Consider the following 19,335-nt stretch of genomic DNA (forward strand, 5'->3'; position numbering starts at 1 on the left):
TCAGTGCTCCAAAACACTCGCTTCACATCCATAAACTGTACAAAATTTTCACAAGTGAGAAAATGATTCAAACATAAAGTTGGTTGGTAACACCACCACAAAAATGTAGCAACAGCTCCTGGTGATGCCTCATCTACTTATAGTTTACGAAAACAGTTACGACCAGTCGTAATAAAAATATACTTTCAATGCATTTAAAGTGGGAATTGGGGCCGATTTATTGTTTTCCAGTGGAACTCGGTAATGCTACCTACCGTAATTACACGATTGTAAGTAGACCTTTTTTTTTTTAATTTGAGAATCTGAAGTGGGGGGGGGGGGGGGGGGGGTCGGTTTACAATCGAAACCAAAACATGGCACCGAAAAAAACAGCGAGACCAACAGGATATCAGGGGAGCTACAACGTAGTTCCAATATTATGTTTGCTCTACAGCCCCACCCGTAGCTTTCCGCTATCCCGTACATTTGTTCACTCTTTGGAAGGGTTTTTCAACATTTTTGAGAGTTTTACAGCACACACAGCACTCATGTGGGGGTGTCAATAGTTCATGGAAGTGCCACTGTTCCATTTGTGGCGGCACCCTCAGAACAGCGGCGCTTGCGGGGAGTATCGATAGTTCATGGAAGAGCAGACACCGCTCGCGGCTCGCATGTTTCTCTTTCGCTGTAGCTCTTTAGTTTCATGCGTTCGATTTCACTGTTGGCCACGTGCTACTTCCTTGCTTCCTCAGTCGTCATGAGTGCTCCGAGTCCACTAAACATTCGGCCCTTGTTCACAGCGGCGTTGAAGAGGGCTGATTACAAATAACTGCAAAAGCGGGACACAAGGAGGAGGAGGAGAAACTTTATTATTGCAGAAACCGTTGCGCGGTTTATTCCTGGGTAGTTCCCTCTGACAGGGCTCCACTGGCGATCGCGGCTCGCCGGGCCTGGTCGAGGGTCGCCAGTTGGCTTCCCAGGTCCAGTTCGGAGAGTCTCGCCTCCCAAGACCACGTAGTGAGTGTGTGTGTTGTGACTCGTGGCGAAATTGCGTCGCCCGGACGGTCGGTGCATTCGTGTGTTATGTGCGCGAGTGTCGCTGTGTGGTTGCTACACCAGGGACATGTTCGGGACGTATAACTGTCTGGGTAGATTGCGTGTAGACGAGACAAGTGTGGGTATGTGTTAGTTTGCAGGCGGCGCCAGTCCCTTGCCTGGAGTTTATTGAGAGCTTTGTGTGGGGGAGCGTATTGCGTTCACAAGTTTGATGTCTCTTAATGGGTGGTGCAAGAGTGGCGACGGCAGCGAAGCAAAATTTTCACCTGCGACGGCAAGCTAAGAGGTTTCCGCGGGCCGAAGTGGGGACGCTTTCCAGAGCTGAAGGCCAAGCTTGCGGTGTACGTCGCCGAAATGCGTGATCAGTCCCTGCCAGTGACATGCGACATGGTCATGAGACAAGCCTGGATCTTCACCTTTTAAGAACCTGCCCCGCCGTGAGTACAAGTGACTGGCGGCAGAAGACCGCGAACTTACGCCAACCGGTCATGTCAAAAGAGCCTCCCTGACGGCTCTGTGTGGTTGGGTGCTTTCGGCGTGGACTTATGTATGTACGCAAGTGCACTTATGTATGCAAATTCGGAATTTCGCGGTACAGCGACATGCTGTGGGACCGTAGCAGCAATGACGATGGCAGCACTAGTGAGGAGTAGTAGTCCAGCGACCATATAAATTTTCGTTATGGAATACGCCCATGGGTATGCGATATGGGGGGGGGGGGGGGGTCGACTTACATTTAAGTCGACTTACAATCGTGTAAATACGGTATTCACATTGACTAGCTGGCATGAACTATACAGGTGCAGTGCCAGCAGTGCATAAGCTCCGAGATTGCCAGTGAAGTGAAGGAGTCTTGTGTTGCCTTGAAGCACAGATGACCTAACCATTTGTTTTATGAAGAAATCTGCTATATCCATTCGTTAGTTTCTCAGCAACTAGGCCATCTTTTGGCAATGTACAAGCGCTGATGGATCTTATAGAGGCTGCAACCCTTCACTGCAGCTACACTTAACATCTGCCTTCAGTACCTCTTCAATGATACTGAAAATGTAGAATAGTGAGTTAAGATGAGAGGCTAGCAGCCCTAACCTTGAGTGATCTGGCACGGAGCACACTGACACGTGCGTGCAGCACGAGAAGCCGTCCGTCTGTGTCGTGCGTCTCCAGCCTCGTGGAGAAACTGCTTGAGCCAGGTGGAATCACCAGGCTGGTGCACTGACGAAAGTTCTCCAGCGAGAAGCCAATGATCACATATTGCTCAGTGTTCACCTGCAAAGAAGAACAAGGCATCCCCCAGCTCGATCCCAACTATGCACAGTTGTAACACAAATATCTTTGTAAGAAGTCAGAGAAGAAGTAATATAGCAGATAGAAAACTTCAGAAACATGTTTCTTTACAGTATGTAAGTATGGCCACTGATGGACACACGGAATTTAACATTTCATAACCACGAGGCTATGAACACTGAACACTGAAGCTATGAGCAACACTGTAGTGAAGGGCTGTGGATTAATTTTGACTGCCTGGGGTTCTTTTGAAGTGAATGTAAATCTAGCATTTCACCTTCACTGAAATGCAGCTGCTGTGGCAATGAATGGAACCCGCAACCTTGCACTCGGCAGCAGAACACCACAGCCACTGATCCATTACTGCAGGTCCAAATTTAGGGACGTGTACATGGTGCAAAGCTTCAAGCTTGTGATGTGCTATGCAGGGGCACACTTTTCTAGAGCTCTAAGGTGTCAGCGAGGATTCCTTGCGCCTCAAGTCATACCTCGTGCAGAGCCCGGTTCTTTTGCGCAGAGATGATGCCCCTGCACTGGCCCTCATTCACCACGTATTCCAGCTCACAGGGCAGCAGGTTGTGTATTCTGATGGGAGGCAGCAGGCTGATTGTGTGCCCCGGCACACTGCTGGACACTGTGTTCCAGTCAGGGTACTTCTCACGCTTCACATCAACTGAGAATCTGGGGGGGGGGGGGGAAGAAAAAAAGGCAGCAGGTTTATGTATTGCAATGTTTGTCACATCATGGGGCATTCAAACGGCCCATTGTATCTTTCCAAATAACATTTCATCTCGTGGAACACTTTTACATTCAGCATAGAAATTAAACCACTCTTGCCTTCTGAATGCCAATTTCGTTGTTCCCTATCATACTGCTCACAGGAATAACTTCAGCGTAACACAAATGGCTGAAATTTTCCTTCAGTATAGGCAAAATCAAATCAAATTATGGGGTCTAACCTCTTAAAGCAACTCGCAGCAATTTTTTCAGAAGTTGATTGCTGCACTCAACAGCATTCAGGTTGTTAAGGGCTGCAATTTTTAGCGGCACACCTGAAGGAATTTCTACCTGTTTCTCATGTCGTGAAGCACCCAGAGGATGGCAACATTTTCTCCATATGCGTGTTACAGAAAGAATTCACATGAGTTTAGTCAATGTGAAGATTATCTTAGTGCCGAGGGGGAAGATAATTGTGACTTCTGCAATCTTCCTAGGATGAGAGCACTAAAGAAGAAAATGACAAGGAACTTAAAGAAACCGATTTTTGTGGTGGTTATTCACTGCGTAAAGCTGGCTGGAGGCTCTGGCTGAAGGCTCTACATTGTAGAAAAGTTTAAGAATGAAATAAACTTTATGAAATAAACCATTCACTATGCATTCATTCACCTGAGTGCTCTTTCCGCAGAATGTCCAAAACACACAAGATAATTTCCCAGACAGAACAACCACAAAGTAGGCAAAAGCTCACGATTGCGAATAGTTAACTGAAGGGTTGACAAATGAAGCTGAGCAGCTGAATGATGAAAGACTTGGCTTCTGCCAGAATCTGATGATCCTGCTGTGTGAATAGTGCCAGATTGAACATTGCAGACACCTTACAGATATTTGTGCGCACCTGAAAACGGCGGCATCGTTGCGTATGGGGCAGCACGTGATGGAGTAGCTGCCACCCTGCTGCTTGGTGGCGATGTGCTGCCACTCCAGGGCCGAGTAGGCAATCAGGGAGATGGTTGGCCGCACCCACATGTCCGCAAACACGTACGGCAGGGGCACCGCGGTGGTGCACTTGGGCTGCAGGCAGATCTGGTATGGCCGCACTACGGCAGGGAAACAAGAGGCCACATGTGTCAGTAGCTTCAAGCGACACCTTGCAGCCAACAAACCAGTTGTACTCAACACTATGCTACGCTTCTTATAGCAAGTTAACGAAGAAGATTGCAATCTACCCCGCCTCACTGCTCAACTAAATAATTTATTACCTAGTTTTACTGGCCACAAGTTTAATGCGATCATCCTACAAATGGCACATTCGACTGGTTGCTACAGTGCTCAGACACAGTTTGCGGTAGGGGTGTGTGAATATTTGAAAATGTCGAATATCGTCGAACATTAAATTTTTAATATTCTTATTGGATTCGAGAACTAGGTACTCGAAAATTTTCTAATATTCGGTTGGATACAAATATTTGTAACAAATCGAGTATACTGCTGGCTGTGTGGGAGCAAACACTGTTCTTATCGTTTGTTTCTATCTAACCTAAAAATATGTGTCTGACTTAGTGCTTAATTTTGTGACAATTTTGTGTTGCTGGTGAAATTTCACTTGCAAAGTGCATTGAGCCACTGGACATCGAAGTCTTTTGAGAAAACCAGCCTCTCAGTAGCAAGGAGCATGGGTTGATGGACAACGAGGGTGCGCTTAGAGCACTACGAAAGGCGTTAGGGGTGACTGCGCACAAAATCCAACCGCAATAAGAAAGGTCTTTCTGGAAGTAGAGGTCCATTGGGCTGATCCTGAGTGGCAATGCCTGTCCACGTGGCCTTGTTATGCAAATATGCCAGCTCCCCGCCACATGCCAATGGCATGCTCCCGTGTAGCACAGAGCATGCCTGTTACATTTCAGGATAGAGTGATGGCCGATCCACTACCGCAGTACATGCCCGTGTGAAACCTGAAACTTGTAGTAAAGATCTCGCAGGCAATGGTCATTCCGGGATGGGTATGCTAAAGGCACTATTCTAAACGAGTATGGATGCATTCCACATGCTTGCTTGAAGTTATAATCACATTTTTTTCATGCAATCAAAGTACCCTCTTTCTTCTGTAGTATAATGTAGTATATATCGCATTATATTGGTGGTTGCGCTATATTCTTGCGAATGCAGTAACTTGACAACAGTGAGTCAGTCAGACGTCTCACACCAAAGGAAAACAACACAAGGGGCTTGATGCATAAACTGTGCTGCAGAGGTACTGCTTGCATGTGGCACAAGACATTATGGAAAAGACAACGTTCTCGCAGCTCTTCTCTAAGCAAGGGCCACAGCAAACAGCACAGCACCACTTCGTTTTGGTTGGGTGTGAGTGCATCTTTTGCCTTGCTCATTTGTTACACTTGCAGCACCAGTCCCAATGTGGGGCTTATTGCTTGACAGCAAATGCAATGAGTGATGGCTGGCACAGGCTCAAATTCCTCTGAGTTTACGAGCATTTGATGCTGTGTAGGGCACAGGTTGGAAAGAACAGTCAACCAGTGGGAATTACTCGTTCTTCCAAGTTAATATGAGTCAAATACATAATCTTTTAGTACTAATCTAATTTTTGCTACTGACAAAGTAATTGTGACGTTCCAACATGTTAAAATAACCAAACTTGCTAATAAATGTATGTGCATATCAATATTCAAAGCAAAGAATATATTAGTATTCTATTCATATTATAACTTTTTTTTATTTTGACACTTAGTTGGTAGTAACACAGAGCCTTCTCAATATTGAAGCCAGAGGTCTACCCAAGCCGAATTTTCTGCTGCTGCCACAGCAATTGGATGGCTTGTCACTGAAATGCTATGGGATTTCAATTGTGCTCCCAGCTTGAAAGTGAGGGTGCCTCTGATCAATCCCAGCTGGATGGAGTGTGGCACTCTGAATAAACCAGGCAAATGTACTCAATTTCAACCAATTGAATATAAAAAGGTCTGCAAGAGTGCTCTACAGTGCTCGAAAGCGGCCAGTTGAATGTAGCATAACTTGCATTTTTCAGAATTCAAAAGAGTATGCTCACTTTTGCCTTCTGTGTCTCTCCTAGTGATGCCTTTCTTTTTTTCTTTTTTTTTGTTTCATCTGTTTTGTTCTTTTCAGCGTATCTTGACTGATTTTTGCTTTCGCTTTACAGACATGTCATACGAAGAAGGGGCCTTTACAAAGGCACAAACATGCTGTCCACATGCTCATTCACTGCAATCCATCTCCCAGCCATGTGCAGTGATGACATGTGCCCAACCTCTGTGCTTGTGAAAACAATTTCTAAAGCCACATTTAGGGTCAGTCAAATAACTGTTACTCAAGGATTCAAAGTAGTCGCAGTTCCGCCCGAATGGTGAAGCACCGATTGTGATAGCAAATTAGTAGATAGCTGTACGAAGTAAGGATAGTAGTTTCATCGCTCGTATAAACTTGTAAACATTCGCTCGCAAACTAAATTAACAATGATAGAATGTGGAAGTGCGACTCAACGAGAACTTAGAACAAAACAGACACACAGAGACAACACTGTCTCTGTGTGTCTGCTTCATTCTACATCCTTGTTTAGTCGCGCTTACACATTGTATTGTGGTTTCAAACCAACTAGCCTGCCAACATGTTTTAACTAAATTACCAAGCACGGTGTCACGCACGCACAGTTAAACATGAACACATCTTTCTCGATGAGTGCAGAAACTCACTGCCAAAATGCTGGAATGAGGAATCGTGACAGCAGCAAGCAAATTGTCCTTTGTGCACCTCTCGCCTCAATGCAAGCGAAATGTCGAAAGCACAGCACATACGAAGCTACCAGCACTACGCACATTCTGAAAACATTGCAGATCGCTTTGAAGATGAGGTCCGCGTGGGCGCATACCTTGGCCATGTCGCAGATCACTTTCAAGACACTTGCGCTCTGGCAACACATCCCATGGCATTTGCCAAAGGTGTCTACTACGGTGTCCGCCATTTGCGTGCCCAACGTCGCAGTAGACGCCGCAGATGCCTCCACTCTGTACAGAGCGGCGGGCGAGGAGGACATCGAGGCACCCTAGCAGCCACCGGAGAAGACACCCCCCCACCTTCGCCTGACCCCCGTGCCTCGTGCGCGACAGGAGAGGGCATGCTTCCGGCACGCGTTCCTCGCTCGCACACACGCGATTGAACCACGTTTGCCGGCTCACCCTTGGAGGTTTTTATTCGCACATACAGCATATGGCGCACGGCAACGGTTCTATTGCCCTTAAGCTTTGTACAGAACCTCATGGCAACAGCGACGGCAGAAATGTACCTGGAATGTCCATATAGCTGCTATCGCAATAAAATTATAGCTCTCCTTCGTCTTAATGAATAAATGTATGATCACTCAACATTAAAAATGGCTGAAAGTACTTTCACTAAAGTATATTTCAATGACGTCCTTTTGCCACTGAAGCCAGATGAGTCTTTAAACACTCTCTAGGTGGCTCAAATCTTAATCAGTTTAGCATATTTTTGATAATTATTAAAGAAAGAAGCCTGTTCCTGAATATTATTTAAAGGTACTTGAGGCAGCAAAAGGTAAGCAGTAGTTCCTGCCATACCTTAAGATTCTGGATACCAAAGTTATACCCCCTTAAAGAAACATCAGATAACAGCAGATAATGCTTTCAGTGAACAACTACATCTCACTACAGGTCGAAAAATTATGATAAAAAATGTTCCACGGTGTTTTCCGCATTAGTACTTCATTATTAGACATTCTGACTGGTAAGGTTTCCATTGCACTAAATAAAATAGGTACCCCAAAAATTGGTTGTCATCCCTTTGAATACCTTAACAAACATCGCGAACGAGATGGTGGCCCCCCATGCATAAACTAACAAGTTCACTAGTTTGTCTTAAACCAAAAACATGTGCAGCAGCTCTGTTGCTACTAGTGTAACGAGTAAAATACCTTCCTTTGAATTAGTTTTCTTAATGAAAGTGCCACATCATCACCATCAACCTACGTGAAAACTTGTTCTGTTGTCAGCTTATAATGACAATGGTGATGATTATGGCTCTGAGTAGGCAAATGCCACAAATGCAGCTTAGGTTTTACAGTAGTGTTTTCAGCGGGAAATAACGTATCTTCGATGTTTCCACTGTCCCGTAGCACAGCCAAGACTGGTGCCACTGATGTCATCATTGGGGTCATCAGTGGCATCAATGGATCAGGTGCGTGCGTGCTGACCAGCTAAGTTTGAAATATGCAGACAGGGAAAATTTCAAAATCGAATTAAGAATAGCTTTGGGCCATATAGATGTATAAATGCCAGCAAGAACCTTTGGTCAAGATGGAATTGCCCGAAAAATCAAACCAACAGGAGCTGCATTAATGGAAGACTACTATACTCCAATCGTTGAGCATGCCAGGAATAATACGGTATAACAATGCCACTGATTACCTCCGGCTGTTTCAAGCTTCAGGTCCACTGCTACCTCCACCCTGTTTTTGATCACCAAGGCTGACTGCACAGTGATCATCTTCCGGGCGTTGCCATCAAGGGTCACGTTGAACAGCACACGTGTCGTGCCGGAAGCACGGTGCTGCTTTGAAAAAAACAAAAGACAAGAAAAGGGCGCATACAATCATGTATTACACTACGTCTTATTGTAAAACATGTTGCAAACTGCACTTTTTAAAGGCTCCCCAATAACCAGCAGTCACATTTTGTCCTGGTCTTTTTAACATTTTATGTTTTAGCTACCAAGAGGCACCAATGCTTAGTTGAGAAAATCAGCAAAAGACAAGCTTTTAGGTTTCTTTATGATGACTGGAAGCTAGCATTTGCAAAGGTTACAGACTATGAAGTGAACAATTATGTTAATGAAAGCATTATACCTAGAAAGGTCGTGGAGGTCACACTGCAGAATGGATTAAAGGTCATATTGTATTCAGTCAGCATTTTGTGTACTTGCTTTACCTGTAAGCACGCTGCTTGTGGCAGGCACACAATGTGAACAACAAACAAGACCAGAAAGTAGAAAACTTACTGTAGCACAGCATGACTATATGCACAGAAAATTCAAAATGGTCTTTTGAGAGCTAATAATTAGTTCCTAATAAGAAACAGCTGTTGTACATCAAACAGATATTCTGCTAAATTTAATACTACTTGGGTCATTAGGTTTGCTGATTGAGGTCAACCGCGGCAGCTTTGTGCAGGCATTCACCTGTTCTATCATTCCTATGCCTCTCCCTTTCCACTCGTGGTGGTTTGTGGTGGTTGCACTCGCGCTGCCGGCAGTGGTTGCCGCTGTCGGCAAAGCCAGGGCAAGGGAGATTGCTCTGGGACTTTATTGGGTATGTACACGTTTTCCTCTCGCTTACTGGCCCCTTTGCTAGGGTCTTGGACTTGAGCACGTCTACTGGGCCTTCGCACTTACAGCGAGCTTGTGTTGATCCTTTTCCAAACATTAAGCCGAACAGCGGTGCCTAGTGCTTGCGCGTGGTCCTGCTATGCCAAGCCGCACTTATCGGAGGCATAGGCCGACAGAGATTGCTCGAGCTTTTGCGAGTGGGCCTATTGGTCATCGCAAGAGCAAGCAGCATAGCCACGGGGACTTTCCCTAGCAACATGTCGCGGGGAGACATCCTCTTGCAGTCGCATGCTAGCGGCACCCCTGACTGTATTTTTCGCCTTTGGTGCGGGAGCCCTTTGATTGCCGTGCTGGCCCAGGACTGGACGTTTGTGCAGTGTTGGGCGTCGCCGAAGACAAATAAATGGTTTCCACTATCTTAGGGCAATACTGTGTTTTCTCATGCGTGCACAGTGCTCGGCGCCCCCCTTTTGCGGCCTGAGTGCACACGCAACGGAGTGCTAGATTACGTTAGGTGACGGCTGACGCAGCACTGTGGCTCACTAAGCCCGAACCCGCAGTGGTCGGTACCCCTGTGAGATACCAGAGACCCCCACAAAGTTCAATGCCCACAGTTTATTTACTACAACTCTTTAATGGACAATAAAATGATCACTCAATTCCACGTTGCGCCCATTTTTCATGTATTTATTGAAGTTACTGTCACCTGACCAGTGGAACAGCACTTGAGGACGTGTCTGTCTCAAAGATGCATCATAACATAAAATATTTTCCCTGTTTCTTATTCCCAAATTTTATCAGCAGTACATCTACAAAATAACCTGTTCTTCGCACTGCCAGCTATCATTTCATACTGCGATTACTATAATAAAATAAGATTACCAATGTATTACACACTCCTTACACAAGATCATTCATGTGAACCTTGCACTTCAAAATACAGGTATGACCTGTCATCAAACACTGTCATGGAGAAAAAAGAAAAAAGAACATATGATCTCTCAAAAGCTTATCTGCAATTATTGAAGTGCCTGTATTGGTGCTGCGATAAATATATTTTTTTTCTTATGGTACTGACTTTGTTTCATTGTAACCTGTTCTACTTCCCTACACTATTTTAATACTATTTCTCCAAGTTCCAAGTTTTTGTTTTATCGCTACATTGTTCTTTATAATTGCACTTTTATATATCTGCGCTTATGCACCTATACACAAGTTAGAATTGCTATTTTATGATGATGTTATGTGATACCTTTGCCCCTTATATAATACACTTCTATTGAGTGCTTTTGGGAGCAAGCATTTCAAAAAAAAAATTAATTAATCAATGCTAAAAAATATCAATGCAATCATTGATACAAGCACATAAAACAGCAAGCAGGCACAAACAGGCATAACAGAGACTCACCTGACGCTCTACTGGTCTCGCATACTTGAAGTAGACTCCCACTTTTTCCACAGACACTGGATCAAGCTGGGTGTAGCCTGGAATCTTCAAAACCAGCCGGTGCATCCTCAGCTCGTGGGAATCCTATGCCACGTAATAAAGCACAAAATTTAAGCTCCTGCAACTTTGTAACAACTTCCAAGTAAACAAAAAAAAGAAAGGTGAGATCGTGGAGGTTTAGCCTCCCAAAGCAATACTGGGTCTATCAGAGGCACACAGTGAGTGGCACTCCAGATCAGTTTCAACCACCTTGAATTTTTAACATGCCACCGCTGCCGGGTTTGATCCCACGGCCTCATGCTTAGCAGCGCAACCCCATAGCCGCTAAGCCACAATGGAGGGTGTTACTGAATTTGGTGCTGAAAGGCACGTGAACAGCTGTTTGTATTCATTATGCCCGTTAATGTTCAACTTATTAGTATTTAACCACAGACAACAAACTGACTATTGCTGAAGAAGAGCAAAACGAGAACAACGTAAAAGCGGGAAGCAACTTTTGACAAGTGGACTTGTCTTTTTCAAGGTGAAATATGCTTTCCCCGGCACAGCATTTAAATATAACTTACACAAATGTCATGAAACCTGTAGTGTAAAAAGTGTGAAAAATATGGAGTGAGACACACATAACACGAGCACTTGTATTTTGATTGTCTCAGCCATCATTTCTTGCAATGTTTAAACTGCAAGATGCAATCCCAATTAGCCCAGTGTTCTACTGTCAAGAAAGCTTCTAGAGCCCCACTTTTGATGATGTGTGGTTTTTACTGGCAGAAGGGGCCTCCCTTTTCCCTGAAGCTTTGTATGCGTTCAAGCCAATAGTTTACACATTTGTATCATGTGCATCTGATGGAAAAAAAACTATTCTTACCATAAACATTTCGTGGCTGAAGAATGAAATCTGTACAACATGATTCCTTACTCAAAATTCGGCAGAGCACATCTAAAGATGATGGTCGACAGTAATGCATTTAACATTGAAGCTATATGGTGCCAAAATGTATTGTCACCGTCGAAACGGGTTACGCATGAGGCACGTACTGCAGCGGGACTCTTCTTTTGCACTTCCCTAAGAACACTCCATGCCATCTAGCACCGCCGCTGTGACGTCTACACGAAATGCATGGTGCGCTGGTGCGTGTGAATGCTGAGAAATGTGTCATGCAGCAACCAGGCTCTTCTCTCGAGCTTCTTTCTGGACACGCTGCACCATCTAGCGACAGTGCTGAAAAGTTCGTGACATCCAAGACAAGGAGCATGGTGCACAAGTGTCTGCGAATGCTGAAAATTGTTCCATCTTACATGGGCTCAATTCCTCTCAGCATTGGAGAAATTTAAGGAATCGTTTTTGCCATTGTCAAGTGGCAAATTTTCAGTGGCACAACCCTGGTTACCTAAGTTGGTGTCAAATACCTTCACTGAAGAGAGGCACATACCTACTGGCACATACCCATTCAACTATCGACTATCCGGTGACCCAGATAGGCGGGAAAATGATTACACACACTTACACTTACACACACACACACACACCAACACACACATACATAGCCGCCAAAAGTGTGCGAAATACCCTAAGAATGCTAATGCATTAATAAGAGTATGTTAACACTATAAGCATTCACGAATTGTCCTGCTCGCCATTTGATATTCCAGAAACTTAAGACAATCCAGAGGCTATCCAACCACACAAAATCCGAAAAAGTTTGAACAGTATCTAAATTAGCAATGCTTTACCATACAGGTAGAAGGTTCTAATCACCTGATGCCTAATCTTGCCTCGTCCTTCGAATGTGAAAGGCACGACCTGACCAGGTTCAACGTCCTTCCAGTCAAACCTAGTAGTGGAAGCTTCGTCCTTGTTGCCACTGAGATAAAAACGAAGATTAACTGGATACAATTATGACTGTGAAACGCCACACATTAAAAAAAAGATGTTGCTCAACAGTGCATAACTCATACACAAAAGGCATACTTGAAATTATGAATGTTCGATTGAGCGACCATTGTGCCGCCACAAAGCAAAGAAAGAGGGGTAAAAAAAAACTTTTATTTTACCACTTACCAAAAACACACATTATTTTACCACTGCAACTAAACGTGCAGTAATATGATTTGCTTCTTCTCAAGTTCAGCTTTTATATGCCTCGCACAACAATGTGTTAACACAATTACAACCCTCCTGCAATGATAGCAATGTTAAAATGGCACATGTGGAAAAACAGTCCCATACCTAAATGTCGCAGAGACATAAGCCGTAAAGCGAAAGGCGACTCCAAGGTCATTCTTGATGGCAAAGGGTACAAAAGGGGAACGGCGCCTGACCGGTGTCTCCCCTTGGCCGACAGCACCAGTTTTCTCCACGTTCCTGCATTTCACAAAATACTGCTTAGGTTTGTACTAAAAAGAACGAAAGAAAACAAGAAGAGGGGCTGAAAAGATCATCTGAAAAGCCTCCGAGCACACACAGATTGTCTTGATGAAACCAGCTGCCATCACAATCAATACTGCTAAATTTCTGTCAGATTTCAACGTCTAAGAGTGTCTAAAAAATGCTACACCTTTCTGTTGCCTGCCACACTAAACTCATGGCCACATGACACATGAAGAGAGGTCACATGTGAAGTGGCCAGACATCAGCATCTGGTGTACAAACTGTCACATTTGCCATTACATGGTAGACAAAGAAGAATGGTCACGTGCGACATTTACTTTGTGAAATGCACAGCCTGGTAGTACAAGAAACGAAGGTACACAGCTTTGAACTCAACTCAACCTGGAACACGACATAAGTGTGGCCATATACACAGAGGTTATGCACACAAAGCCCCTTTTAAGAAAGTGGAGCTCCACCTGGTGTAAAGCAAGAAAGGAGTAGAGCTATGTGTGAAATTCAACATGGGACTATGATGTGCTATCTCACCACAGTGGCACAAATGAACACAGAGCAAACTCACTTTTCAGCCGAAAAAAGCTGATAGAAATCAGTGGCCCAAGAGGTTTTCACTTTCTGGTACAGGTCCAGCAGCGCAGTGGTAATGTTCACTTTGAGGACATCCTCAGCTGAAACAGGAGAGGCTGTCGGTCATGGTACTTGGAAGACAGCAGCAAAACCACACCTTTCAAATGTCAAACTATGACTTCTGAGATTGCCCACTATGCTTGTCAGACATTCTAGCAAAACACTCTTAATCAATATAGTGCACTATGTTCAAGACAATTTCGACTCGTTCATTGGCTTCCCTACCCTTTTTTTTTTTTAACATTATTCACTAAAAGTAGAGTTGCAGGTAAAAAAAAGCACTTTTCTATACCTGAAGATATATTGACGAACATTTGCTCACTTGTCTTGATGCCATGGAATTACCTCATAGGTTCGAATAGAATGAGAAAAATAATAGTAATAGCAAATACAGACACACCAATATATAGTATGGGCCGTTGTTAGAGGAAACACCCAATCGGTATTGATATCAGTGCACCTTGAGCATATCACCAGTTTCTCAGAAAGAAATGGCTTGATGTCACGCTCTAGGTAGTACACCCTTATAGGAAAAAAATTATTGCTGAAACCTGCGTGTCAAAAATTAGCTGTAATCGGTCCCGAAATACTTATTTGGTGTTCCCTTCAGCAGAGGGGTGACTTGCACAACTATGGCTACAGCTAGTCACAGCAAAGATCAACTAAACACTTCTTACGCAAACAATGGCCCCTCTTCTATCCTTACGGTTAGGAGGGCACATTGAACATGGATAAATAAAATATGTATCAAGATATTATTAAACAACATCCATTCAAAGCTGGCAATAAAGCTACAGGTATATGCAGTGATGGCCACTGTGCTTTGCAAGCTGCGTTAAGCAAGCCCTCACACTGGAGAATATACGGATAGATATCCTACCGTTTATCTTGAAGTGACATTTTGCAAGGCCAGTCTTCCTAAAAGCAGCCTCCCACTGGCAATTGCACCTGTTTGAAAGGTAAGATCAGGTCATGTTACACTGCGTCATCTCTTGTATTTACATCATCTAGCCCTAGTGTAGGATCAAAAAAAGGAAATGATGTGGTGGGAAACAGAAACCAGGAAGATAACTATCGGAAAAGAACAAGAGAAGCGGCATGATCCGTTCCACCTCATGCAATCACGATAAATGTAGTTCCACAAATGTTGCACATGTCATTTCAATAAGGCTGATTTTCACATTCAAGCCCAGTCTGCTAAACATTGTGGGGACGCTCGACTCTCATGCGTCCCATGATGTTGTTTTCCCCGCAGGGCTCTCACATCTCTTGTAATACGGCTTTGTCACATAGCTATGCCCTACAGGCAGTCAGTGTAGTTGCAGATTAGTAGGAGAGATGGCGCAAGTGTTGCACCACTAGCGCCTCCTAATGGCGGGGTTACTCGGGCGCAAAAGAGAGTAGCCTCTTCGTCTTTTGTTCAGGGTGGGTGGAGCGCATGACCTTGTCGCATGCCTAACGGCACTCTCTGTGGGACTGTTTCGTGATAGGCTTCAGAGTGGAGCACTGAGAAGGGCGAGCACGATCATTCAAAGGCACCACTGTTCGCATGAAAGTACACGTGAATGATTAGGCGTTGGCATCCAGCATGAGGGCGAACATATTTGCTCGATATCCTGCGTCGGAGAGTCGGACTTCCTTGATTTGTCTGCACCCATCGGCATGTTCTATTGGTAGTAATTTAGCTAGCTGGTATTGATTGGTGTATAAAAGGTGCAATAAATTCCCTTTTGATTGTTCCCACTACTGTGTTGTCATTCCTTTGTCCCAAGAGCACGTTTGAGACCCTATAACATTAAACTTGCTTAAAGAAAGAAAAAAAAAGAAAGAAAAGGCTCAGACCTGTTCTCGTGTTGGTGCTTACAGAGTCGTGAACAGCAAACAGTTGTTCTACCCTCCAGTCCATTGCAACTTGCACAATATGCGCAATCTGGTGCAAAAACTACCCAAATCAATGCAATCGTGCATAAATCTAAGGATGCAATGCTTTAGTGTGCGAATTATAAAACCACCATTGCTGCTCAGTCTTCCTGCATACGTTTGTTAAAATATTTCTTGTAATGAACCTGAAAGAATTGACCAATTTCATCTCTCCTGCTACCACATGTCCTCTAACAGATTGTTTCTTAAGTTTCCAACAAGTCATGCAGGCTAACATTTTTGACCTCACATCTATTGCCCTTTTGTCCATGTCAGTTGGCTGCCAGCCAACAGATCTATTATATCAGCTTTACATAAAGTCATGGTTGCATCCAGAAGGTTGTAGTGCTAAGGGTGCTTCTGTGTATTGTGCCAGTTCAAATTCTATTGTCATTGTCACCTAATGTTTTCTTTCAGATTTTTGCTCATTCATTCTTTCTCACTATGCATAAATTTTGTCTACTGTACAGCCAATTCTCTCATGAGTAATGAGCCATGTTTTCAAGCCACATTGACCACTGCATCTACTGTGAGAACACTGCTGTCGCAATAAAGAATTCAGAGCCAGGGAAATCGCTGAAGTCTGCTGATTGAGGTGACCTTTCCCGATACTTACGAGCAACTTAAAACCAAGGCTGCTTTCTCGAACATGGTGATCTCGGCGATAGTGCTTGCAGCGGAAAGACGCAAAGACAAGTAAGGAAACGAATGGACACGAAAAAATTCCTACTTGATCATTTTCCTACTGGTTTTGCATCTTTTTCATCCCAAGAAGTATGAACTAAATAGCCTAACAGGAAGCCATGATCAGCAATATTGGTCACACATGCATGAATAACCTATCAGTGTGTAATGAAACCCTGAAAGCTATTCGTCACAATATTGCACACTTACCTCCATGGTTCAATGATGGGCTCCCACCCCGAGAGCGCTCTGTTATAGTAGCCGATGCTGAAGAAAAACTTGGACTCTCCACTGAATGTTTTCGAAAGCTCCTGAGAAATGTAAGTTTCTGTACAAACAAGCATAATCACATTCAATGTCAAACCAAGCAAATGTCAATGAAAACAAACTGGCATGCCAAATCCAATAGGAGAAATAAAAAACAAAAGAAAAATTTATAGTGCTAGTATGTCACCAAAGCTGAATTGCGATAATAGGAATCAGGTGCAAATTATAGTGCACAGGAGAGGTAAAACTAAAAGGACACTTAGAAAAGACATTGACATTAGAGTGGTACATTACCTTTTTTTAAAACTACCTCTCAGTTAGCACAGTGAAAAAACAGACTATTAGGGGAGAAAATAAAGGCCTAATCTCGACTTTAATACTCAATGGGCTTTTAGTCTCAATGGGCAAAACACATGAAGAATAAGCGTAATCAAGAAAAAAGAAAAAAATATATATTGCAGCAACTTTTTCAGCTATAGGCAGGAAACTACAAGTGGGCTTCACCCAAGCCACCTAAACCTTTATCTGAAATTTATACAGAACAGCTCTCATCATATGTAAACCATGAGTGTACATCTCATTTTAGTTTTACATCATGTGTGTGACACCACTTCAGCCAGAGATTTTTCATCAGTCTGTCTCCTCTGACCATGCCTTCAAAAGAAAGCAACTCGCATACGCTTTCTGCCTGTCATTCAGTGTTGGCCAAAGACATTTAGCCAGAAAATTTGTACTCAGTACCGAAACTTAGCAAGAAAATTTTTTTATTGCGATAGCAATTATATGGACGCTCCAAGCAAATCTTTGCCATCGTCTGCTGTAAGATTCCGTATATGTATGCTATATGCCATGCCATACTGTACTACATGTAGTACAGTCGACGATAGATTTTCCGGACGCCCGATTTTTCGGACGCCCGATTTTTCGGGCATGCCCGATAATTCGGACGCCTTCGCGGCACCGCCACATACCACCATAGAGTCAATGTATAAAAACGTCTGAAATTTCAGACGCGAAAACCTTCTCCATTCGTTATTCCGGACTTATTAACAGGACCGCAGTCACACAGGTCTGAAACAGCGTTAACCGAAGCCATCACCGCCGTCATTTGATTATCTCGCCGCCTCGAACAGGCGCTTTCACACGCAGATACGCTGGGAGTCACCACGGCAGCGCTAGGCCTAGCTACTTCCACGTTCGCTACCAAGCTTCTTACTCTTTGGTGGCATGTATTTCATTAAAACAATTCGCCGCTGTTAGTAATGGCGCCGACTCCGCCTTTGTAATCCTCGCCAATATTTGAAGCTTGGAAAGCATGGCGCGCTGCATAAAACCGGTTCCCGAAAGTCAGCTTCGCCTTAATACAACACTGTTACGCGGTGAAGCATACGCGATGTATTGCGGCGAAGCATATCAAGTGGGGGAATGGGCAACAGTCACGGACCAAGGTATGTTTTCCTTAATTATACACGCAGGAACCTGCCCTCTCATATCATAGTACGAGCATCGATACCGCTAATAACTATACTGGCAGGCCTTTAGAACTATTGCTGACATGCCTGTGGCGATTTGAGCCCGTAGGGGCAGTAAAATGCGAGCATTCATTTTTTCGGATTTCCCGTTTTTCCGGACGTTTTCGCGACCCCTAGGGGGTCCGAAAAATCGGACGTTGACTGTATATGTGGATTTTACTGCCGCATCATTCTATCACTAAAGTTGCTCATACCACGGTCTTGCATTCTTGACAGAATTATTCCTCAGAATCCTGATAATGCCAGCCCACAAACAAATGTCATGGAACAAAACGCTGACAGTACATGCCATTGATCTTTAATCTTCTCAGACTGAAATATTGACACGCGTACTTGTTTATCTTTTTTGGGTGACCGCTTTTCACTGTCTGTCAAATATTATCACTCAGCGCGAGACGCACCCTCATGTATCTGAAGTTTGTCGAATGTTATTGATGCTTCTGTCCGTTGTCTGTTGTCACCGAAGCTTATGTAATCTGATTGCATGTGCGACGGTAATTGTGTAGAATTTTCTGTAAAACGCGCGGGAACCAACGATTACTCTGGATCCTTTGATGACCCATGTATAAAAGCAGACGTGCTTGACCGGCAGATCAGACTTTCGACGATCACCGGCCATGTTCACCGCTATTGCCGTGCTCTGAGTGTAACTTGCTTTTGTGGGCACAAGTTTGCCCAATAAAAAGTTAGTTTCGTCATTCACAGTTTTACTGCTGTATTATTCACTGCCACTACTATGTGACAATATTCAATGTGCGAAACAATAACAGAGCTCAAACCAGAAATTGATGTAATCTTATTGGTGCTCCTGTGCATTACCTCCAGGATTGGTCCAGGAAAGAGGTTTGAAGCATACCAGGTACGGAAAAGTGGTGGTAAAGCCACTAAGAAAGATGTGTGGCTTCAATTAAAACATAAATGAAATCGTGCGATGGCAGGATTTAAACACAGGACCCCTAGCAAAGTAGCTCCTTTTACTTGGTCGGCTTAAGTTTACTTCAATTTATACTGCCACCACAGCTATGAGTCTTACATGCTGTGTAATATTCGGACAT

The 19,335-nt window shown here is 43.9% G+C and overlaps 1 protein-coding gene across 4 annotated transcripts in view; it reads right to left on the bottom strand.

The window, feature by feature from the left end:
- Vps13D (vacuolar protein sorting 13D) overlaps nt 1-19,335 on the bottom strand; it is a 170,932-nt gene that overhangs the window by 44,428 nt on the left and 107,169 nt on the right. For all 4 annotated transcript variants that reach the window (XM_075686119.1, XM_075686120.1, XM_075686116.1 and 1 more), the window contains exons 51-60: nt 16,692-16,809; nt 14,758-14,825; nt 13,813-13,918; nt 13,089-13,223; nt 12,618-12,723; nt 10,820-10,942; nt 8,496-8,637; nt 3,938-4,139; nt 2,811-3,003; nt 2,125-2,304 (exon numbers count right to left, since the gene is read on the bottom strand). In XM_075686119.1, coding sequence (XP_075542234.1) covers nt 2,125-2,304; nt 2,811-3,003; nt 3,938-4,139; nt 8,496-8,637; nt 10,820-10,942; nt 12,618-12,723; nt 13,089-13,223; nt 13,813-13,918; nt 14,758-14,825; nt 16,692-16,809 — 1,373 coding nt within the window. The remainder of the gene's footprint in view (nt 1-2,124; nt 2,305-2,810; nt 3,004-3,937; nt 4,140-8,495; nt 8,638-10,819; nt 10,943-12,617; nt 12,724-13,088; nt 13,224-13,812; nt 13,919-14,757; nt 14,826-16,691; nt 16,810-19,335) is intronic.

This window comes from Dermacentor variabilis, chromosome 3, assembly GCF_050947875.1.
Source record: "Dermacentor variabilis isolate Ectoservices chromosome 3, ASM5094787v1, whole genome shotgun sequence".
Classification (NCBI taxonomy): domain Eukaryota; kingdom Metazoa; phylum Arthropoda; class Arachnida; order Ixodida; family Ixodidae; genus Dermacentor; species Dermacentor variabilis.